The sequence below is a fragment of the Phalaenopsis equestris genome, unplaced genomic scaffold, assembly GCF_001263595.1.
Source record: "Phalaenopsis equestris unplaced genomic scaffold, ASM126359v1 Scaffold235604, whole genome shotgun sequence".
Taxonomy (NCBI): Eukaryota; Viridiplantae; Streptophyta; class Magnoliopsida; order Asparagales; family Orchidaceae; genus Phalaenopsis; species Phalaenopsis equestris.
Genome location: NW_018253466.1, coordinates 405,314 through 431,185, shown reverse-complemented (window position 1 = coordinate 431,185; position 25,872 = coordinate 405,314). Strand labels below are relative to the sequence as shown.

At 35.1% G+C, this 25,872-nt stretch overlaps 1 protein-coding gene across 1 annotated transcript in view; it reads right to left on the bottom strand.

Annotated features, from left to right (window-relative positions):
• Nucleotides 1–285: 285 nt before the first annotated feature.
• LOC110039162 overlaps nt 286–25,872 on the bottom strand; it is a 53,298-nt gene continuing 27,711 nt past the window's right edge. Inside the window, exons 4-7 of the mRNA XM_020744127.1 lie at nt 19,601–19,944; nt 17,761–19,495; nt 15,115–15,371; nt 286–551 (exon numbers count right to left, since the gene is read on the bottom strand). Coding sequence (XP_020599786.1) covers nt 474–551; nt 15,115–15,371; nt 17,761–19,495; nt 19,601–19,944 — 2,414 coding nt within the window. The 3' untranslated portion in view covers nt 286–473. The remainder of the gene's footprint in view (nt 552–15,114; nt 15,372–17,760; nt 19,496–19,600; nt 19,945–25,872) is intronic.

Here is a 25,872-nt window from a genome sequence, read left to right as displayed (position 1 = left end):
TCTCTTGGCGCATCCAATGAACCATCAAATAGCAAACATGCCCAGGAGCGTAGATGCAGTCCTTTCGGAGACCACTAATCAAAGTGATTGAACCGAGTCAGAGCACACCCTTGACCAAGATTGAAGTGGAAAAGAGGTCAACAAATTAAATACATGAACAGTTTGAAACTCAGAAAAAATATGAGATAGTATGCCTATATATCTTCTACTTAAATAATTAATCTTTTTGTTACTGAGGTTGAAAACTCAGGCAAGAGTAGTTATAAACATTCAATGGCTTCAAGATGAAATAACACACTGGAATTTTATGAATGAATATCACTGACATTAACACGGTTCACCTAAGGGACACAATACTTTCAGACCCCCAACCACTCTGCTTTAGTAATGTCCACAAGTTAATTAGACAATACATATGTCATGTTGCCAAGAAAAACACATAGGTAAAAGCTGCGACGTACTATTACACAGATTCAATCAAAACGCTTCCTCCTGCTTTTACTTGCGGATTGCCGGGTCAAAATTTTCTGGCCAGGAGTTAAATGTTCATCCTGCAGACAAAATGAAAAATATTAAAATAAAAAGTATAATTTAGATACCATGACCACATGTCTACATTTAGCTTCATATGCAAGATTTTGACAGAATGCTTTTAAAATCTAAGAGTTAAAATCAAGACTTGGGTAGATTGTTGACTAGAAATAAGCTGCCATTCTTTGAAGAGCAGCATCACTAGTCCAAGCGAACCCACAGTTACACAAAGTTCATTGGGTTCAGCTTCAAGGAGTGCATATGAAAACGAGGACTCATGTCATGCTCCTACAAAGGGGGGCACAAATGTCTTAAATGGGTGTGGAAATAACATTGTCTTTTAAGATTTGCCAAGCAATCTTTATTTCTCAAATTTATATCTTTGGGGGAATATACTTCACGGATACACATTGGTATCCTCTAATGCGCATTACTGATGAATGAAATGGTCACAGGTAGCACATGTAATACTGACGTATCAATCATCCGTGGGTGTAAAATAAGTGAGCAAGATTTGACAAGCGGTTTGTGTTTCAGTTTTCTTAGAGGAAATATTCTTGGATACAAAGTGGAGTCAACTAAAACTCGTTACTGACGCATAAAATGAATGACAAGTATCACATTAACCACATGTGTGAAAATATGCGGTATAATTTTGAAGGATATATGGCTGTAAATGAACACGTTGAGCTAAATACTAAATCGTGTTCAAACTTGTTTATAAATTAGCTCATTGAATTCAATAGTACTTGAGCTTTTATTCGAGCTTATCAAAATCTATCTAGGGTACTCATGATTGAGATATATCACTAAAAACAATTCTCAGTAGTTTTTCTAGTGTTTAGTGAATAATAAAATTAGATTTGAGACCTATCCATTCAACAATTTACACAATATTTTCATAACTTACACTTATAAAGCAATAAATAACCTTTAAAGTGCAATAAAACATAATTTAAACTGTAAATAGCATCAACAATAAAATGAGGATTTTATTGAGCTCTTAGCAAGCTACTTGTCGCACAAATATTAATATATTCACAAACATAAATGAATGAACTATTTAATATTCAAATATGTTCATTTATATGTTAAGGCTAAAATTCATTCCTGGTTATTCATTAAATTGATTAAACGGGCCTTTCATGAACAATTATTAAGTTGTTCATTAATAGCATTCACTTATGACCCTAAGTTGATGTCACATTAATAGTTCACATTATTAGAAAATAAAGTGATGGCTAAATGTGATAAGTTTAAATATCAAGGACATATAATGATATTATTTGTAGAGTTTAAATATAGGTCGAAATCAAAGTTTCCAAAAGCGCGCTTCTAAATGCACATCAAGAATAAAGTAAGGAGCTGTGTTGGCCTTATGCGTCATTTGCCTTGAAGCACAAGGTCATAGCAAAGCCTGTATTTCACGCACTTCAACACAACAGTTCATACCACTGTGCGCTAAACACTAGCTCAAAATTAAAATACTATGTCAAATTTCATGATTTAGTTTAGCACTTGCTTCTTTTCACCATTGTTCCGATCGATCCTTATGAAGCCAGTGATGGGTGGAACACAGCATGCAAGAAATCTTCGAAGATCTTGAACAAGATTCAAACTACTTCGGTGTAAGCTTCCATTCAAATTCTGAAACCTACCAAGCCGGCAGTATCAATTACAATAGAAGAGGATATACTCCAACAAAAGACGAAGATCATCGAGAAGAAGAAGATTGAAGGCTCGAAGAGTAGAATAGGGGATGCTTATCCTAGATTGGTTGTTGCGGGATTTGGAGAGGAATCCCTCAATCCCTTGATTCTGTATGATTATTTGTCTCTCCAGGGTCATATGATGCGAAAAGTCTGGATTTCAGCTACGTTTCACCTGTCTCTAATGACGACATACCTGATAACAACTAATTTAACTCAGATCTTAATTTCAATTCTAACAACAATTCTCAAATCATACAAAATCATGATAAGTCCAACGACAATAAAGGAGAAAATAACGACTATAACAACTATCACAATTCAAATAATTATGCATCTGACTTCGAATTTCAGAGAACACCAATCGTGATAGAGTTGGAATTCTCAAATTTGAAGGTACTTGGGGAAAAGCCAATTGATACTCCAGAAGAGACACCATCAGATAGTTCAAGAATTGGAGGAGATAACGAAAGTGAACTTAAGAAATGGAAAAGTGCTACCTCCAAGAATGACTCCAAAGGACGAAGCAAAACAAGTGGTTACTCAAGGGAAGGCTATTCCGTCGGTACACGAAACACCTGTTCGAGAATAAACTGGAGAACTGAACAATTCTAGCCTATCTTAGGAAGATACCTACTAAGTTGAGCATTTACGATGTTCTGATCCTGTCAAACAAAATTAGGGAAGCATTGGTTAAAGCATTACTTGATTTTGAGATCTGTTTGGCTCATATTGATGGTACTTCCTTAGATGAGATATGTTCGTTGAAGCAACAGTCAAATGTAACCTTTACAGACGAAGAATTGTTGCTCGATACTGTTGACCACAACCATCCTCTATATATTTTCGTCGGCATTGACAAATTCATGCTCTCCAGAGTACTAATGGATCGCGGTGCCTCAATCAATATAATGAACTTACGAATGTTGGCGTATTTGAACATTGATGCCCGCAAACAACGAATAAAATGATGTTATGATGCTTTAACTAGAAAGTAGAGAGAGCACTCAGATCAATCACGTTGTTATTGTTGAAGATCGATGACTTAGTAATGACTGCAATATTCCATATCATCAATTTTGCGACGTCTTCTAGGTTGGCCATGGATTCATGAGCATAGGATGGTTCCTTCGTCTTTACACTAATGTATAAAAAATTGCTATGAAGGACAAGAGTACTATATAAAAAAAAGACTTACAACAATTATCAATACAAGAAGTGAGGATTCACGAGGATGTCGCTTACTTCACATAATCAAATTATTCTTAGAGTACAAAAATTGTTTTGTATGGAAGTACGACGAGATGCATGGACTAGCACAAGTTGCAGTTGATAAGTTGGGACTAGACCAAACTGTAACTCCAATCAAGCAAGCTCCCACAAGAATACATCTAGAAATAAAAACAAGTTATAGTTGAAGTGAAGAAACTAATTGACACCAGTTTAGTCCAAGAAGAGCAAGTATCTAACATGGTTGTCAATATAGTCCCAGTAAAAAAAAAGAATGGTCAGATCCGAGTTTTCGTTGACTTTAGAGATTTAAATAAACATGCCCGAAAAACAAGTTCCTGCTGTTAATTTCAGAGTTGATAGTGGACATTGTGTCGTCGCACACAATTTTCTTTCAAGAACAAATTGTTAGGATATAACCAGATCAAAATGACGCCAGAAGATAAGAAATTTAAAGTTTTCATAATGTCAATCAGTATATACTGTTACAAAAGTAATGCCCTTAGGATTAAAAAAAGTTGGTGCGACCAACCAGCGGGCAACGACAAGTACTTTCGATAAACTTATCCACAACTAGGTTGAGTCCTATGTGAATGACATAATGGTTAAGAGCAGACAAAAGAACAATCACCTGTATGATTTTAGAATTGCCTTTGAACAGTTGCGACAATTTAATCTTTAAAATGAATCACATAAAATGCACCTTAAATGTCACATCTAAAAAATTTTTAGGAATTGTTGTCTGTCACCGTAGAATTGAAATTTATCCACAGAAAATTAAAATCATCTTAGAAATGCCACCCCTTAAGACCTTAACGCAATTACAATTTTTTCAAGTGAAAATGACCTAGAAGCTTTATTTCTAACCTGTAAAGTAGGTATCAACCTTTTACTGTGTTGACAAAGAAAGATGTCAAATTTACTTAAGATAAATATCAACATGCTTTGGAAAGTAATAAACAGTATTTCACAACACCTCTTGTACTAACAACCTCAGTCTAGAGTAGACCGTTTATACTTTATGTTGTGACTTTGTACTACTCCCTCTGAGCCCTATTAGCTTAGGTCGATAATAAGGGAAATAAAATCACACTCTATTATTAAGTCTCTGTCTAATACCAACGAAGGTAAAATATCATTCTATTCAGAAACATTGTGAGGCTTCAATTTTTTCTACTCAAAAGCTTAGACAACACATGTTTTCTCATAAGGTAAACCTTATCTCGAGGTTTAATTCATTGCAATACTTGATAACTCGACTAACACTTGGTTAGCTAGGTGATCGATAATATTTTTGCAATTGATATAACTTCTGTTTCTCTACGTGTAGTGAAAGAGCAAATCTTGATGGGATTTCCCGCGGCGCACATGTTATTGGTCAAGTCTCCTATCAATGATGGCTTGTCAGAAGAGCATATAATGAACCTAAAAGACCCCAATTCTCAACGTTGGAAGATGTCCTTTAATGGAACCTCGTCAGCACAAAAAGACAATAGCAAACAATACTACTACCCAGTAAGGTAGGGATCGGTTTCGTTTTCATTACACTAGAGTAGGGAATGTTAAAATATTATTACCACTTAACAAAGCCATGTACAAACGAGGTAAAATATGAAGCTTTGATACTAGATTGCAGTTAACAATCTTATTGGGGATAACGAATATCAACATTTATGGTGACCCCGAGTTGATCTATCAAATTGCTGGAAGATACAAAATTCTAAAACCCAGATTTTAACAGTATTTTAGCTATACGATAAATTTATTGGAGCAGATTCCTAATGTGACAATCTATAGGATTCAGGAGGAGAGAATGTTCTTGCAGATGCTTTAGCTAGCTCGCCAAAGAATTCGCATGTCCGCAAGAAGATTTCATTGATATACTGATACAAGGACATCGGGTTCTCTCACAGATTGATATGAACAATCTACACAAACAAGGACATGAAAAAATAGTAGCAGTAATCATTCAAGCTACAGAAGATTGGCTCACGCTCATATAGAATAATTACAAACAGAAAATCTACCAGATGATAAGTCAGCAACACATCTGACTAAGAAAAGAGTATTGACATACAACTTAATAGATTGTGTTCTGTACAGGAGATATTTTGATCAGATATGGTTAAGGTGCCTGAATAGATCATAAGCTCAAGAAATATTTAAAAAAATGCATTTGAAACTTTGTGGTGCTCGCAAGTCGGGTCCGAACATGAAGATAAAAATCAAAAGGCAAGAAACTGCTCTAGGCCAGTGATGATGGCTGACTGTATGAAGACCGCTAGGAACTATCACTAGTCTCATATATACAAAGTGGTTCTACATTAACCTTCAAATGTGTTTTATCTAATAATTGCGTCGTGATCATTCAAGTGTTGGGGCAAAAATACTTGAGTCTCATAGATCTTCCGTCTTCGAAGAGGCACTGGCTTATTCTGCCGCTACAGACTATTTCTTGAAATGGGCATAAAATATATCACTTAGAGAATTGAAAGCACAAAAGGTTTTGTAATTTTTCAAGAATCAAAATGTCCACCCAAACATGACTAGTTTGATAAACATGTCAAAAATCCTTAATTTGATCTCGACCCGCCTATCACATGACTAACCCGAACTTCACATGATTAATATATTTAATAAATTTATAAAAAAGTACAAATGAAATACATTGATACAAATAAGATATGTAAATAAATAATAAAAAAATACCTTGTAAAATCGTAAATGTAAGATAATAGAAATGAAGTTGCAAAAAATTACAAGGGTTGGTAGGTGAAAATAGGGTTGGCGATTTAACTTGAAAATGACTTACAAATTAAAAATATCATAATTTTTAACTCAAACCCAACTCAAATTTTAATTTGGTCAACTCGAACTTGGATTTTCAAGGACAGGTTTATGTCGAGTTGTTGTATTGTGCCATTTATTGACACTCCTATGAAAAAGAGACATAAGCCTCTTTACGATTTTTTTTTAAAAAGTGCTGAGGCGAGCCTCAAGGCGCATCTCATACTATGCAATTTTAAATGAAAAATTAGTTATGATGGCATCTAAAAGGGGAATTTAGTCTTTATTAGAATAAAAGATATTTAGTCATTTGTTATTTATTATTGTTTAGTATAAATATGGCTAATATGCTTAAGGTTAAAGTATGCATGAGATTGAGTTTTGCATTTTAGCTTTAGGGTTTTGAAGAGAATTACTATATCTCGAAATGTAGGAATTGGTAGAGATCGCCTCCCTCTTGAATTACAGGTGCTTTTCTTCATATTCATCTTGAGAGTTTGATGTTACTGAAATAAAATAATGTCTTAATTTCTACGGAAACATACTATAAGCTATAATCCAGTCGTCGCAATTGTCACAATATGCAGTCACAGAATTGTGCGTCTCCAAAAGTGATCGCCTCAGCAGCTTCCCACCTAGCCTTTACCACGATCACGAAAGCTTGTGAGGGAGATCCTAAATGTCATGATCTCACATTGGCTTCCCAGCTAGCTCAAGTCGTGATTGTATCGTTAGTGCACATCGTAGCTTCCGACATAGCTCGATCGCGATTGTATCGCGAGATTCGGTAACAAAGGTTTGTACGCCAAAATCCCCTCGATTGTATGACAGTATTTGGTCATGAAGGAGTTCAATATGTCGGGATCCCGTCATCTTCTTCCCAACGAGATCTAATCTCAAATGTATCGCACGACTCAATCATGAAGGCGACGCATGATTAGGTCTTCCTAGTGTCTAGATGTCATGGTCCCTTCATTTGTCCTCCCAGATTGCTCGAATCACAATTATTTCTTGAAGCTAGGTCATGAACAAATGCGATTGCGATCTCGTAGTTGTCTCAAAAATCACTCGCTCCGATATCATTTGATACGATTTTTGGCAGGATTTTTCACAAAAACTTGGCCAAATAAAAATTTATTGGAAGAACATCAAACACTCAAGACGAATACAAAGATAAACACCTATAATTCGAGAGGCAGACGATCTCTCTCAATTCCTACAGTTCCAGGGGTAGGAATCTCTCACAAACCCTAAACATAAGATACAAGACCCAATTTCATGCATACCTTAACCTTAAAAAAATTAGCAATATTGTAATCAAGAAAGTAGATATTCTGGAGAAGAAAATTAAGAAAGAGATGAGTCACGTCAGTCACATTACCTCTGAAATAAATTAATGCTTATCTTCTATGGAGGAGTGTTTCTCATCCATGAAGGGGCGGTTCGAGCGGAGGTACACGACCCTAGAAGAAATGATGAAGAAGATCGTGGAGCTTCAAGCAAAACCACCACTGCCTGCAGCGGGATTCAGCGACAACATTTTGAGTGAATGCGAGAAAGGATAACTAAAATAATTCATGAGATGTTTGGGCAGCGTTGTTGCTTTAGGTGGATTTGAAGTTGTGAGATCAGGAGAATAAATTGAGAGCGATCTGAATGAATTGTGTGGCATCTGGGCAGTGTCAGTATTTTAGGCGAATCTGGAGTCATGAGATCGAGCGAAGGAATTGGGAACAAGATCGATCAATAACACTTGAAAAGAAGAGTGCGACCTCCTAATGGATGGATCAATCTAAAGCTAGTGAGATTGAACGAAGGTTTAAGAGCAGATTCAAGCGAAAAAATCTGGAGGTTTGAAACAAGTAGCTAAAGGCAGAATGACACGACATGCCATTAAAGGATGGAGAAGATCACTCCGAAGAATTTCAGCCTGGTAAGAACCCGGCGAAGGGTTGCATTCAACCACGCCAATACCCTTTAAAGCGGTAACCTTCCAGGCGAAAGGAGATTCAAGAGTAAGGATAGGAACGAGACAGGCGAATAAGTGCAGAGGAGTTTGTAAGGGACCGATTTTAACATTGCAACGTATATAGGAGGGAGACAAAATGATGATGATTCAAGGTGACCCCAAGTTATGCATGTCTTTGGCAATGCTGAAGATTATGACGATTCAGAATGCGTGGAAGGGATTCTTGATCAAGTGGCATCGTGACCAGCCCCAAGTGTGTGTATCATAATAATGTAAGTTCTAGTATTCTTGCCAGAAACTTGATCCACTCCTTAGAAAATTGATTAAAACTTTAAGATTAAATAATCTTACACAGTGGAGTTTCTCATGTTAAGGATGGAGCCCGGTTCGCGACTTCCGCCTCCCGCTCCTTTCCCATTTCGTGAATCGACAGCATCACTCCCTCTATCGCAAAAATGCCGCTCCCGCCTCCCGCTCTGTCGCGAAGCGAAGCTTCGCTTCGTCCCACTTATTAGTTTAGCGAAACTGAATGAAGGTCTCCATCTCTTCATTGCAAAACCGACTCTCCCGTTTGGTTCCTTCGCAGTGTGTGTGTGGTTGGTGTTCCTTTGCTCGTAACGGAAGGGAAGAAAAGTGCAGGCCGTGGTTCCTTACGGCGGAAGAAAGAAGAAGAAGATTGTTCTCCCTTGGCTTCTTTTAGTGGCTTGTAAGTTTATCATCTTCGGTGTATCTAGGTGTAGAGAGAGAAGAAGAGAGAGCAAGTGAGAGATCACTCTTATAAGCTGAAACGATCGACTGATGTATATTCCTAGAGTAAAAAGAATCCTCTGCAACTCCGTGAATGTAGGCAATTTGTCGAACCACGTAAATAGATGTGTTCCGTTGTGTTACTATTTTCTGGTGTGAATTTTCTCATGATCGTTTTATTATTTTATTTATACTACCACAAAAATTGGTATCAGAGCCCGAGATTTAAGTTCTGAGGAAAGACTATGGCTGCAGATGAAGTGAAGGTTTTAGAGATCGAGAAATTAGATTTTGGTTACCGGAGGATGCAGATAGATGACTACATTTATGGGAAGAAACTTCATCTTCCGTTATGAGGAAAAGGACCTGAAATGATGGATGAGGCTGAATGGAATTTATTGGATCGACAAGTTCTGGGGGTTATTCGATTGACCCTATCGAGTTCCGCCGCACACGTCGTCAAGGAAAGAACAACTGCAGATCTTATGACAGCCTTGTCAGCTATGTATCAAAAAGCCATCGGCGAATAATAAGATATATCTGATGAAGAAATTATTCAACTTGAAGATGAAAGAAGGTGTTTCTGTTGCTCAGCACTCTGTTGCTCAGCTGTTGCTCAGCACCTGAATGATTTCAATACTATTACAAATCAATTATCGTCTGTTGAAATTGATTTTGATGATGAGATATGTGTGCTGGTATTGTTGGAATCGTTGTCAAATAGTTAGAAAGTCAGGAGGATGACAGTTAGCAATTCTATAGGTAAATCTAAAATGAAATATGATGATATTCGTGATTTGATTTTGGCTGAGGAGGTGCGCAGGAAAGATTCTGGCGAGATCTCAGGTTCGAATTCGACACTGAATGTTGATTTAAGAGGGAGATCACAGGACATGAACTTGAATCAAAATCAAAATCTGGTCAGCAGGCAACCTGCAAGAATTGTGGCAAGGCTGGTCACATAAAGAAGAACTGCAAGAATCCCAAGAAGATGGAGAATGATAGCACAAATGTGGTATCTGAAGAAGTACATGATGCATTACTGCTGACAGTTCATAGTTTTGTTGATAACTGTATATTGGATTCAGAAGTTTCTTTTCATACAACATTCCATCAAGAATTGATGTGAAATTATGTTGCAGGTGACTTTGAGAAAGTATATTTGGCAGATTGAGAAGCGTTGAATTTAGTAGAGAGCGAGTTTGGGGCATCCATTCTTATTGTTCCAAAGACATATGGTAGAGAAGCACAAAGATATGAAGAAATCTTGCAAGATGAAAATTTGAGCAAGTGAGAGCTGACAAAACTTCAACCAGGGAAGAAAGCATTACACAGCAAGTGGGTGTACCGGGTGAAGATCTAGCTTGATGGCAGTAAGAGGTACAATGCTAGACTTGTTGAAAAAGACTTTCAGCAGAGACAGGATATTAAACATGCAGTGGGAGTTGCAAACAGATACAAAAGTAACAGGAAATAACTTGGAGGTGCAAGATTATGTGGACACTGCTGATATGTTGGCTAAGGGTGTTACTCTTGAGAACCTAAAGTTGTGCGCAGCTTCAGTTGGTCTTTTGGTGTGAAGACAAGGACTTTGAGTTGCAGAGGTGAATGATTCATGTTTGAAGAAAATGGTGACACTGCCAGTGGAGGATATCAGTTTGAGGAAGGAGATGTTGTCTGTGTACCGGTCTCCAAGTGGGAGATTTATTAAAAATGGAGCCAGGTTTGCGACTTCTGCCTCCCGCTCCTTTCCCGTTTCGTGAATCGGCGACATCACTCCCTCTGTCGCAAAAATGTCGCTCCGGCCTCCCGCTCCCGCTCTTCGCCCTGCTTATTAGTTTTGCAAAACTGAATGAATGTTTTCATCTCTTCATTGCAAAACCGCCTCTCCCATTTAGTTCCTTCGCAGTGTGTGTGTAGTTGGTGTTCCTCTGCTCGTAACGGAAGGGAAGAGAAGTGCAGGCAGTGGTTCCTTGCGGCAGAAGAAAGAAGAAAAAAGGAGGAGATTGTTCTCCCTTGGCTTCTCTTAGTGACTTGTGGCAGAAGAGAAATTGAGTTTATTTCTCTTGTAAGTTTATCTTCTTCGGTGTATCTAGGTGTAGAAAGAGAAGAAGAGAGCAAGAAAGTGAGAGATCTCTCTTGTAATCCGAGACGATCGACTGGTGTGAATTCCTCAAAAAGTAAAATCAAAAATCCTCTGCAACTCCGTGGACGTAGGCAATTTGCCGAACCACGTAAATATGTGTTCCGCTGTGTTACTGTTTCTGGTATGAATTTTCTCGTTCTATTTTTCGCTTCGTTGTCAATCGTTCTATTATTTTATTTATACTACCGCAACATCTCACGCAAGTATACGTATCGTTTCAATAATACATGTCTCTATTGAATCCAGATATCAATCCCACACGGAAGGTGGTAATGGCTCTAATGAGGGAAGTTCTAGTTTACTATGATAGGATCTTAGTTTAGAATGTAATTTAAAGTGGTCTTTCTAACTGTTACTCCTAAATTATTTTACTAAATTTAAAGGCTAATTCTAACTACTCTTACTGGTTTTTGTGATATCAAGATATAAAAGATACCAATCACTTGTGAGAGCATAAGCGGAAAATGTAAGATAGAATACTAAGAATCTAATGTGGCTAGTGACAATAGGAGCATGAATCTAAGTTACCCTCTTCTGAGTGTAAAAAGTTTGGATTAACTTAATAAGTGTTTCTTCCTGTCGCCCTAGAAATTCCTAAGTTAAATTTCCTCAAATCTTAGCTCTCAATCTAATTGCATTGTCTTATGGACTACTTTTCCTTCACCCATAGGTTCAATGTGGTTTTTCATAATTGATAAAGTCATAGTCCTCTCGGATCTTTATGGATTTGCAACAAGTTTTAACACACCAATTGGCAAAATTAGTTAGTAAATTAAGCATAAAGTAAAAACCATCACATAAAGATTAAAAATTCAATTCTATAAGTATCTTTGCATCCTACATATCCTACAAATGCATCACAAAAGAAAGATAAAAGAAACCTACTCACTAGGCATAATGAACATGATGAAAACATTCATCAAACAACAAAATAAATCCACCAAGTATGGTTACAACAATTACAAGACAAATGTAAAAGCAATACTTAGTTTTTCTTCTCTTAAGAGATGAAAAGTTCCTCCCAACACTGGATCCAAGTCCTCCTTGCACTGATGAATTGATACCCTTACAATATTCTCTCAAGAATCTCACCGAACACTCAAGAAAATATGGTAAATATACAAACCCTAAGTCTCCCTAGAGTTTCTTTGCCTTTCTCCACACTTGCCTTGGATTCCCAAATGTTCCTCCTGCTCCCTGGTGCTTCTCCTTCGTTCCACTTCTCTTATTCTTCTCATAAATCCTCCGTCGAACAGCTTAAAACCACCAAATAACTCTCAACATCACAATTTAGCAATTGCAGAAAATGGTTGTGCCTTGGCGCCCAAAACTTGGCGCCTAAGCACCGCCTTCTCGGGTGGATGCGCAGAGTCCTGGCGCCTAGGCGCCCAAAAGCTAATGCCAAGACGCTTGAATGGAGCGCCTTGGTGCCTAGAATCCCGCGCCTTGGCGCCCAGAATCCGGAGCCTAAGCGCCAATTATGTGAAATTCAAGTTTACTCCATTCAACTCCTTTTTGCTCCTTTTCAATCATGTTTCGCTCCAGTGTTCTACCTATTATACCTACAAGATAAACATGAAAAATAACTTTCTTTAAAGTGTAATTTCATTCAAAAATATATGCTAAATGTAAAGGAAATTAAGCATGCTAAAATACATATCACATCGCATGGAAGAGACATGATACAGAGTTAACAGAGATTCTGGTGATCAATAAGCTACTGGATGAGTTGTTTGGGGTGGTGGTATTCTCCTGGATTGACTTGTAGTCAAGGTACGATCAGATTAGTACATGACCAAAGGATGTGCAGAAGACGTCATTTCAAGAAGGTGAGGGTCACTATAAATTTCAAATTAAATAGAACGGATTACCAAACAATGGTGTTGCGTGGGAGCCATAAGACTTGATCCAACACTAATATTCTTTTCACCTTGAGAACAATGTGTCTTTTTACAAGAGTAATTTTACGAAAGTGTCTAAGCACAATTAATCTTATCAAACTAAGCGCAGTTTAGTTATTTGTCATTTATTATTGTTTAGTATAAATATGATTAATTTATTTTAAGGCTAGGCTATGCATGAGAATAGGTCTTGTATCCTAGATTTAGAATTTGAGGAAGATTTCTTACCTCTCGAATTGTCGAAATTGGGAGAGATTGCCTACCTCTCGAATTGTATGTGCTTATCTTTGTATTCGTCTTGAGTGTTTGATGTTCTTGCAATAAAACATTATTTGCCCTAATTTCTATAGAAAATACGGCCAATAATTGTACAATAATTAAATGTATATGTTTTATATTCTGCATGCATGCACACACACGCATATATTTATAATATAAAATTATTTCACTCAGCCTCAACTCATGGGGTTGTCAAGACAATTTAGTTCATCTTTTTATTATGCTCATGTTGCTAGGGCATACAGTTTTCCAAACTATGAGTGTGATTGTGTTATATGGGAATGATTTTGAAATAAATCTATTCTGGCCACTTTACATAGAATTTATAAGGTATATTCCTCTTTGACTTTGTAAACTAAAAAATCAACTATATGATTTTAAAAAATATCGAAGGGTGTGATGTGGTAATTTTATAAAAGTCATGAATGAAATGATACATAAATAAACATAAGGAGATCATACACTCTTCATAAAACATTCCAACGACAAAAAAAAAAATTTCAATTATTATTGTACATATTGATGATATTACTAATGTAGACGGTGGCAACTAAAAAAATGAATTACTAAAAAAAAAACTCGCCGAGAGTTTAAAATAAAGCAATAATTAAAAGAAAAAAAAAAGATTGTAAGTCTTGTGAAACTTTAACTTAACCAGGTCAAAAATTGGACATAAATATAGAAGGAATAGAAGTTAGCATTGGACAACAATAAAGATAGTTGTGAAAAAAAAAAATCAATCTTGTACCCATTTTAATGTCGCTTTTGGTGGAAATCTTAGAAGCTAATTTATGCATAATCAAAGAAATATCACATTTAAGATGCTTACAAAGTCTTCAGGTATCTAAAATCAAATCCTGAAAAAAAGGGACCCTATATAGAAAACATGAAACCCTACAAATCGAAAATCATATTGATGCTGACTATGTAGGATCAACAGCAGATAGGTGATCCACTTCAAGATATTAAACAATAAAAAAGGGAATCTAATAACATAGATAAGTAAGAAACAACGCATAGTCTCAAGTTAGAAGATTATAGTAGAAGATTTAGAAATTATATTAGATATATTGTGACAATACAAAGAGGAAATCTGAACTCAAAACGATTGCTCAAACTATCCATTAACTCCAATGAAAAATTATATTAGAAAATTTAGAAATTAAAGAAAAAGGAAATATGAGGATATACTGTGACAATAAATATGAGGATACACTGCGCCAATAAATCTGCCATCAAATATTGGGCACAATGTAGAACAAGTGTACAACATAGTTAAATCGAACATGCAGAAATGGATAAGCATTTCTTAAAACTAAAAAGTGGAATAATTTCCACTCCTTAAGGATTAGTCAACTCATCAACATATATACCAAAGGATTTTACAAATCTGCATTAAAAAAGATCCAAAGCAATGTTAATGTTCTTAATATAGAAATTATAGAGCTATACCATTAAGATTGAGAGGAATGTTGAAAGCAATAGGATTCCTAGAAAAGAATTAAATAATCCAAATTTATGTGCTTAACATAGAAAAATGAGTACCATGAATTCATGTACTTAATATGGAAAAAGAAGTGCTATGGATTCATGTGCTTAACATGAAAAGAGTCACAAATTGCTCCCTTCTCCCACCGACAAAGATAAAAAGGTTTTTAAGTTCTTTGTAATTAGTAGTTTGAATTATCTTCTAGATAATTTTGTATATAAATACTCAGTCAGAGAACGAGCAAAACAAGCTTTATACCACTTCTTTACTTTAACTAAAATTTTTGGAACCACCTCAAAGGATTAAGAATGAAAATTTAACTCAACCTTATATAAAGAGGCTGCAGATTCAGATTGCATCATCTGATTAGGAATGTGACCAAGAGACTGGAATGCATCAAGGGCGTCTAATGTGAGTTGCCAACCACTAAGGGCTGCAGTACCACTTGAGTCGGTGGCACTATCAGCACTAAAACCAGCCGCTGCAACATTTCCATTCACCCACGGGCAATAGATATTGTGGTATTTGATGGGATCAAATTCTCCAGCTTCTCGCCTGTAGTTATTCTCATCATTTTGAGGTTCTGGAAAACAGAAATCATAAGAGTTTTAGGCTATTATGGAAGAAAAAAAAATGATCAGTTACTCATGATTTCAATACACATTTACAAGGACTGACCCTGCAATAAGCATATTGCCCAAGATCAAGAACAAATTCTCATGCATTTAAAATTAGAAATGAAGCATACAAATTATAAATAAGTATTGGCACTATTAACAGATAGAAAAACATAACCTGACAAGAAACCACATATTAAAACTAAGCATAAGCAGTTTACTAGAAAAAAATTTCGATACGAGATGGAAATAAGTAGGGCAAAAGCTGCCAAATATAGGAAATGGGTTACACTCAAGGTCATTTCCTATAGAGAATGTAAGATAAATTTTATCTAGCATGGTAAGAGAAGAATCTCTAGCTCAGCATTATCTATCTTGCTTACTTCAGGAACAATAATGCTAATAGCAAGGAAATGTCCCAAATCAAAAGGTTCATGGATGACAATCATTTTGCTTCCAATTCTCAAGAGCGATTGATATCGTTCTAGAAGGTATTTTAGAAGTGGATTTTGCGGGGAAGTGATTGAGGAATGGCAGGGAACAAAAATATGCGAGGTTGACGGCATCTAGAAGGGGGTAGGTGTCGTTCGGCGGCTGCTTGGCTGAAAACAGCAGTTCAAGGGCGAAACAGCGAGGTACAGTCGGCAAGGAGAATCCACGACCTGTTCCTGGCAAGCATAGGCACTCCACTTGCTAAAGAATTAGGCTACAGCACTCCGAAGGTATAAATCAGAGAAAACTTACCCAAAATACATAAAATCACAAAACAGAAATCCAGAACAGTCCGATGCAACAAATATAAAAGTCTCCAAATAGGAAATGCCTAATTCGAAAATAGGAAATCAAGAAAAAATATAAAAGGAAAAAAATTATGTTGTAATTGATCCCGGATTGCATCCTATGCGGGATGCCTACCGTGCTGCGGATGGATCCGTGAACCGCTGAGAACCAGCGGTTTCGCGATCCCGTGTTTCCGCGGTTATACAGAGCGCTACACAGACGCTCCACAGCAGCGATTTCTAGTTCTTAATTCCCCAACTTCGATGATCCATCAGTGTCTTTTCTTGGGTTCGAATTTCCTATACTCGATTTGCAAATTCTTTGTTAATCAAAGAGAAGGGTTTGACAATCTTTTCATCAAATAAATAAACATAAATAAGTATAATGGTAAAATGAATATTTATACTTGTTTAACCAGCCATCTGCATTCATAGTTCTGTTTCTATATCTCAAGATTTAGGAAAGAAACTTTATCGAACCCAATAAACAAATCGCTATATGAAATATTATTTAAGCCTTTTTCTTTATAAATTCATTCTGACGTAGGAACAGTTATTGGCAGGGGCAGATGGACAGGAAGTGGAAGGTTACACCAACCTTTAGCAATATTAACACCATTATGAATATAGAGTTGGATCCACCGTGTTTCGATGACAATTACAACTGTTGCTTAATCTTCCATGATGGTCACAAAAAGAGTTAACTGGTGCAACCAACAGAGAATAATGCAGCTTGAAAAAAATGTTTCAAGCTAAAAATGGAGAGATACGGAACAGAATGCATAAAAAGAAGAATTAGATTAAGAAGCATAAGAAATAACGACACTTAAGCAGAATGAAATTCAAGAAAAAATTACAAGAACTTTTTAATGCTATGAGGGCAGAGACTTGTACAAACAGGCAAAATTGGACCAACCGATCTCTCAGAATGCAATTCAACTAATAGATAACTACTCTCATGCTCGGGAATACTTCTTAGATATAATTTAAATGTAGACGTTAACAAATAAATGAGAATTTCAGCAAACCAAAGTATTCTAGCATGAGAATCTTCACCAACTAAGAGAAATTAAGTATAAATAAGTGCCAAGACTCTGAGTGAACATCAGCCGCACTAAGTTCAAATTCAAGGCTAACAAAACAGTCTAAACCACTTAAATCAGCAGCTGCATAAAAAAACTAAATAGCTTAGGAGCAATCATTTCAAATTAACTGAACTGAAATGTAGAAATGCAGAGATTTAGCATAAAGAAGATTACTATAAAAGGGAAGAAGTAAATTATGTCAAATTAAACTTTATATCTGACAATTAAATTAATAAAAAATGAGATATCATAAAACAAAAGAAAAGTTAAAAGAAAGAAATAGTGTGAAACAACGTAAGCATCTGTTTAATGCTACGGTCAATAGACTTAATACCCAACATCCGAAACATTAATTTGATGCAAATAGAGTTTGATTAAGGAGGCAGATCTCTCATGGTGGTATAAGTCTGAAAACTAATTTATATGCAAGAAGACCAAAAAACAAGTTCAGAAGCTGATGCAATGCTTGGGAATGAGTGAGTAATCATTACCTGAACTAACGCCAATGACATTATCAGAAACCAGAGCACCATCACAAGTAATTGTTTCTTTTCCAGTCTGCATCACCTCCCCCCTGGATATTTCATCAACAGAACATATCATTGCATTGCAAGAGAGCGAAGGATGGACACTGCTTTCATGACCCAATGTATGACTCATCTTCTCTCCACTTTCAATGGAGTCAGCTTTAATGGAACCATAAACCTTTGAACCACTATCAGCCTTTCCTAAAGATCTAGACATCATATCTTGCATATCACTGTGAGGATCCTCCCTAAGAACATCATCAGGAACAAACTCATCCATTAATCCAGGTCCTGGAGCAGATTCACAACTTTGGCCCATGTTTTCAGTTACTTCTGCTATCATCCCTACCTCACCAACAGCACTATAAGTTCGGGGCAGAGAAGTAGCAATCCCATGAATTTCAGCTTCATGACTAGTACCCACACCAACACTACCTCCACTGATCCCTAAACTAAATATATCCCGAGCACTTGCAGTGAAAGTTTCTGCATTCAGTACTTCTTCTCCTTCTATCGTACTGCTTCCTCTCATTTCTCTGGCAACACTTACAGCACCATGAGGTATGCAGGTGCTCTGTTGGGCAAGATTACTATTGTCAAATTCTGATGCACCATTTGTGTAATTAAAATTAATGTAATCAACATCTCCAGGACAATTTTCAACACTTTCCATAGAGTCTTCATCATCACTATGACAGATGGTATCCATTGCAACAACAGATGATGCATGAGTGGAATTTCTAGTGTCTGGATAACCAAGAGCTAGGTCACTTCCATCTTTGAAGGAATTCAGTCGACTTATTGTTAAACCAAGATAACCATGACTGGGTCCAGCACCTGAAATGTCCATCTTGTGTGATAAATCCTGTGAATTGAAGTCTTCAAGGCTACGAGCACGTTTAGATGGACCATCAGATTCATGTGTACCTCCATCAACTTCATCATCATCACGGTTAACAACAGTTCCTTCGATACTGTCAGCCTGCTGTATCTTATCTTGTGGCCTATCAACTGTGCTCCCTCCATCCTCTAAGCTACGCTTCCTACTGCTTGGACCCCTTGACTCGAATGAAGCCGCACGATCACCAACCTCACTTTCTGCAGGCTGACCAATTGTAAGATCTCTACCCATACGGCTATCATCTAAAGGATCACCCTCTGCAGGCAAGGTAGACGGGAACCCTTTAGCAATTTTAAGATTCAAATTCACAACAACATTTGAAGCTAACTTCTTCTCATCAGTAGTAGCAGCTTCGTCGTGGTCTTCCATTTCTTCCTTGTCCATTTCACCTACACCAAGGCCCCCATTAATTCCACTAGCAGCACTGGTTCCATGTATTGGGCCTAATTTTTTGCAATTATCTAAATTAATAATGTTATTTGGGTCAGGACGAGCCTGCCGGAGAATTGTTAGGAAGTCCATAACTCTGACGGTGGCTCCACATAAGCTACAATCTAATAAAGGATATCTCATATCGCACCATGATTCTTCAACTAGCTTTTCCTTTCCTCGTTTCTGTTCAGCTGATGCAGAAAGTGCGTGTTTCGAAAGTTCAGGAAATCGTGTATAGGGATATCTATCTTCATTAGGACCAAATGAGCATGCATTTCTAGCAGACTGAGCAGAATACTCTTCAAAATCTTGCACATTTGGAAGCCATCTAGGCTCCCAACCGCAAAGGCTGATAAGCTTCTGGGCCTATTCAAAATTTACATAAAGAAAATGAAAACTAGAAACTCATTGTTGTTGAAATTCAATATCAACAAATCAATAATCATCCAAATCAAGGAAAAATGATCATGCCTGAGTATGATGAAAGAAGGGATCCTCTCGAGATATTTCATGTATAGGCATGGTATTGGTTTTAAATCCTATCTCTCCAGATGAAAATAAAGACTGTGATAGGATGCGCTCGATCTGTGCACATCTTGACAGTTTCATGAACTCAATTGCAGAAGAAGCTATTACAGGCAGACAGGGAAATTGCAAAAGTTCATCACAGCGGTCCTTGAAACTCCCAATAAGCGCTGATGCAGGAGTTGGAGGAAACTGCACCAGACTGTCAGCACAGCAATTTCCTTTCCAAGGACATGTGACTTTGTGGCCAGAATCAAGCTTCTCAGCAAAGGCTTGTACAGCATGATCAACTAGAATAAAACAAACATGAAATAAGCAGCAATGAAAACAGGCCATTCTGTAGGGCTAACTGAAAAAAAAGAATTCCATCACGCATTCACAACAGCACAAAAACTTTGAAATCATTCATGTTTGCTGAATACTATGGCAAAAGAACAGCTAGCTTCATGCTCAATTTAGGAGTTGTAAAAGAAAAATGCAAAAGACAAATCATAATCATCATCACCATCATTGTTGGCTATTCCAAGCTATTTTAGTAAAATGCAAAGATGAACAAGGATTAGAAGTGGATTTAAATAAAGTCCAAAATCCTTGAATAATGGAATGATTATTGAAACAGTTGAAATTAAAATAGAAAATTAGAAGTGATATAATCATACTGCTAATTAAATCCAGAGAGAAACTACAACTGACAAACAAAATCAATTAATTCTCTTAAAAAAAACAAACCCGAACTGCCATAAAGATTAACTAGTAATTTGCAGTATAATCCATACAAAATTTTTTTTGAAACAGTACTCTCTCCATGCCTTGCACTCGTCGACAACATGAAGTTCAAAGTGTATTATTTGGAAATTTTCATCCAACAACATTTTACTTTATCAGATGAAAGAAAATTTTTAAAAATTTTAGTAAATAGATCATAACAGTCTAAATGCAAGCCTGAAAATAGTCTAGTCACGTTCGTGATTAAGTGAGATCCACAAAAAAATTGTTAGAGAATTAGCAATGGCCCTTCTTTAAAATGAGCCAAAAAGTGAGATGAGGATGTAAAATGAGAAATAAATTTATATTTTTTTAAGAAGGTAAATAAATATAGATCTTTAATTCCATAAATGGCCTTTACTAAGCAATATGTAGTCTGTCAATTAATTAATTAATTATTACAATTAGTTTTAGAGATAGCAGTGTCAGTATTCTAAAGGATTAATGGAGTCACAAACTGAATTATAAGTATTTTCTTGTTTTGAAATGGATGCATATAAAATAATAGGGCTACAAAGCTAGTTTGTTGACCTGGATAGCAAAATATCAATTAGGACCCGCAAGTTAGAGGCCGCAAAATTTCACACAAACGTAACAAATCGAGATACAAATGATTAAGTTGGTTCATCAGCTAGGAGATCTAAAGTTGTACTTTACCAACTTACATAATTCTGATTCTTTAGGTCAAAAAATTTTTTTTTTTTTTTTTTTTTTTTTTTGCGATTCAGACTTCAATTGTTATAATTACGTGACCATATCTAGGTTTCACAACAACGTTCTTGTTTATATTAAGTAAATATTTAAGATGATTTGCAAAAATAACAAACTAAAAGGGTTTTGTTGTTGTGTTCCCAAAATTATAGGTGTCTAGATAAATTAAAGTTAAAATAATGTGATAATGAAGAGAACTGTTCAGCGTTAGAGAAATCCAATATATGAACATAACCAGTGTAGTGGTTAAAGAAATTTGACAAGTGAATGCCTCAAGATGGGCAAAGGAATAAAAACAAGAAAGAAAATAGAAACCTAATAGGAAAGGCCAAAAATTTTCAAGTCTCAGATCATTGTACGATCACTAATAGAAGACTCACACTCATTTTATAGACTCAGAACTAAAATACTTGCCTAAAGTACGTTATGATGAGAAATAAAGAAAAGCAACACTTTCTTTACTATATACAAATTACAGTTTAAATCAACTTAAATTTTAAGGCATTTACTAAATAACTATGTGCACCAACTCTCCAAGGCCACAAAGAACTCTGCTCTAGAGATTTAAAGTGATGTTGACAGGAGATGATTATAAAGGTTTTCAACTAAAATGTACAGCTATTCAATTTTTTCCCAAAAGAGAGTTGAATATAAAGTTCCCCTAGAAAGGCAGCAATGAAAGAGAAAGCCGTCTCTTTGAGGAAGAGACAAAGGGGATGAGCATAACTATTTCAACAACCTCAATAAAAGATTCTCTTCACCCATTCTCAAATCATGATCAAATTTAGAAGGAAATATGCAAACTTACAGGACCTAATTGATGCTTGTTTGACCAACTTCATTTAATTAAAATTATTCGCTAAAGCTGAAGCTGATTTTTTTAATGTAGTGTGGAGTTGTAGCAATTTGAGTATGCACTATGTAGGTCTAGTATTAGAATGCTGCAGATGTGAGATGGAGACAAATGTGGCTACGAGAAGCCCAAACAAAGAATCGTGAGAATTTTGGGAAATGCATTAAAATGGGAGATGCATAAAAATGAGAGCAGGTCAAACCAACCTAAAACGGAAGCGAACGGCAAGTGCAACTGATGGTTGCCAAACGAGTGGAGGAACACAGATTTCAATCTAGAAAGCAAAGACTTGAGGTATACAAGGGTTGAAAGGGAGCACGTGATCTACAAAAAAGTAGAGTTTGCTTTTGATCATGACTTGCGGCCTTGCAAGGCAAACTGATGTAATCGACGAGAGTATCCAAGCAAGCAAGGGTATGCACTGTAGTCGTGGTAACAAAAGGATGGAGTAGGAAACTGCATAATGTACATGACATGATGAGTCCAAGGCCATAATGACAGTTTGAGTTGCAAAACTGAGTTGGAACTGAGTTGGAATGGCACAAATGGAAGTTATATGGAGTTGCACAAATGTCGTAATAAGTTGTCGTTGCAGCGAACAAGAATGTGCCAAGAAGCAAGTTGGTGGAATTGATATCACAACATTATGAAATCTACGAGAGATAAGATATCAGAGCAAAAAAAAAAAAAAAAAATTGAGACGGATGGAGTCGAAGTTGGGTTTATACACCAAATTTTGACATGACGGGGCTTTATCGCATTAATTGGGGTCTTCTACATGACTCCTTTTTCTCAATTATGTCCTATTGAGTGTCATATTTTCATTTAATTCTAATGAATTAAGTTTATGTTATACAACATGCCCAATTCTTTCTATGTATACCACTACCTTTCTTAACATAAGTCAAATCTAAAACATCTACTCTCCTAAGAGGGTCATCAAATGGACGACATTTAAAATGACCAAACCATCTAAGGCAACTCTATATAATCTTGTCTGTCATTAGAGGTACTCCAACCCTTTCACGGATATATTCATTTGCAGTTTGTCTCTAAGTGTAAAACCACTCATCTGCCTCATCTCAACAATAATTGGATTAATTTTATGCTTCTCTTTTACCGGTCAACATTCTGCGCCATAAAGCATTGCATGTCTCACCAACATCTTATAAAATTTCCCTTCAGGTCTTAGAGGTACGTTCCTATAACATAATAGGCCCGATGCATTCATCCACTTCAACCATCCAACTTGAATTCTACTAATAACATCTAGGGCTGTCAAAACGGTTGTCAAACCGGTTCGTTGTTCGCGAACAGCTCGTGTTCGGCTCGTTCGCTAAATTAACGAGCTAAACACAAACAAAGATACGTTTGTTCGTGTTCGGCTCATTTTTGGATCAAAAAACTACTCATCAATATATATATATATATATATATATGTATATATACATACATATATATATATATATATATGAGTAGTATTTTTTAAAAAAATTAATTGAATACAAGACTACAAAGATTTAAAATCAATGCAAAGTATTAATTAAGAAAATAGAATAAAATTATTAAATTAGATTTAAATGATGTTTTAATATAAACAATAATTTCCAATCTTGCCCCCAACCTTTAAGATCTTATGGCTACGTGATTAGGTTTGTCAAAACGACTTTTTATCCGTGAACACCTCGTGTTCGGCTCGCTAAGCAAACAAGTCGAACACCAACACACTTTTTGAGCTCGAAATATAAATCAGTCGAGCACGAATTGAGCTTGGGCTCACTCATGTTCGACTCATTTTCACCCCTAATAACATCCCCTTCTATATCACCATCACTTTGAACAATAGACCCGAGATATCTAAAATGTTCACTCCTTTTAATGATTTAAACACCAATTATTACAACCTCACCACTAGATCTACTACAATTAAGATTACATTCCATGTATTCAATTTTAGATTTACTCACATGAGAGCCTTTATATTCTAAAATTGACCACCATAAATCATTTTTTTCCCCTAAACTCTCTCTCTCTCAATATCATCAGCTAAAAGAATACACCTATGTACATACTCCTGTAAATGTCCAGTAAGAACATCTATAACTAAAGCAAAAGGATATGAGCTTAAAGTCAATCCCTGTTGTAATCCAATTGAAATAAAAAAATACTTGGCAAATCGAACTAGTGTTCAAACACAAGTAATAACTCTAATACACGTATTTTTAATAACTTGAATATAAGCAATATCAATATCTTTCTTTTCTAGAACTCTCCAAAATACTTCTCTTGGAACTTTGTCATAAGCTTTTTCTAAAGCAAGAAAAATAATATGTAGATCCTCCTTACTCTCTCTATACTTCTCCATCAAACCTCTCAATAAATATATAGCTTCCATAGTAGATTTGTCTAGCATGAATTCAAATAGATTTTGAAAAATTTTTGTATAATGCCATAACCTATGTTCAATTGTTCTCTCCCATAACATTACTATATGAAAAATTAACTTAACTCCTCTATAAATTGCACACTCATGTGCATTCTCTTTATTCTTAAAAAAGAGAATCAATAAACCCTTTCCCCACTCACGAAACAATTATAATTTCTACAATAACTTTAAAAGATTTAGTCAGCCAAGAAATTCTCAGATCTACTAAACATTTATTCATTTCAATTAAAATATCATCAAGACTTCCAGTTTTTCCACTTCATATTTTTAAAGCATGCTCAACTTTTACTTTACTAATATAGCAAAAAATAATTTATTATAACTTGCGATATTAAGATTGTAAAAGTCAATCGTATTTTCATAATCTTCATTAAAAATTTTATCAAAATATTTAATTCACCTATATTAAAAAATTTTAACTTTACAAAAAAAAAATCTATATTTAATAGATTCTATTTAAATTTAATTTTTACTTATCTCTTCGCTTAGCTAGTTTATATCTTTAACGCTTCTTAGTATATAATCTATTATAAAAATCATTAAAATATAAAATTTTTAACGCCACAGATTATTTTCTTAGATTCTCCAAAATTTTCCTACTAAACAAAATTTTAAAATAAAAGCCCTGTTTGGGATCATTTTTTGTTTCCTATTTTTTATTTTTGTTTTCAGTCTAATTTATTTTGGTTTTGTTTTTTTGTTTTCTGTTTTTGAAAAATGCGTTCAGTATTGGTATGATTTATATGTTTTTAAAAACAAAAAATATAAACAATTTTGGTTTGGTATTTTCTATTTTTTTAAAGGAAAAAACTTTAATTTTTAAAAAATTAATTAAATTGTAATAACAACTAACATGTTAATTAATAGAAATTATTTAATTAATAACTACTAACAATTTTATTAATTTAATTATTTAATTACTGACATGTTAATTACTTTTTTGGTGAATTATTGAAATTAACTAATTAAAAAATCATTTTATTAATCAAAATGTTGAAATATTAATTTTTGGTGAATTTTATGGATTAATCAAAATTTCAATTAATTTAATTAATTCATTAATTAGTATTTTAATTAAGTTTCTTAATTATTAATTTAATTATTTATATATTTAATGATATGTTTAAAAATTCAAGGTTTTAATTTTATTATTATTAACTTGATTAAATGATTAATGTTTTATTTGAATTGTTATGAGGGGTTAAAATTGATTAATTATTAAGTTAATTAAGTAGATTTATTATTAAATTAAGTAATTATGAGTTAATTAAATTCATTTAGGTTCCATTTAAATAATTAATGATTTAACTAGATGATTATTAATTTAAATATTTAATTAATTCATTAATTAGTATTTTAATTAAGTTTAAAATGTTTAATTTAATTATTTATATATTTAATGATATGTTTAAATAATTTATGGTTTTAATTTTATTATTATTA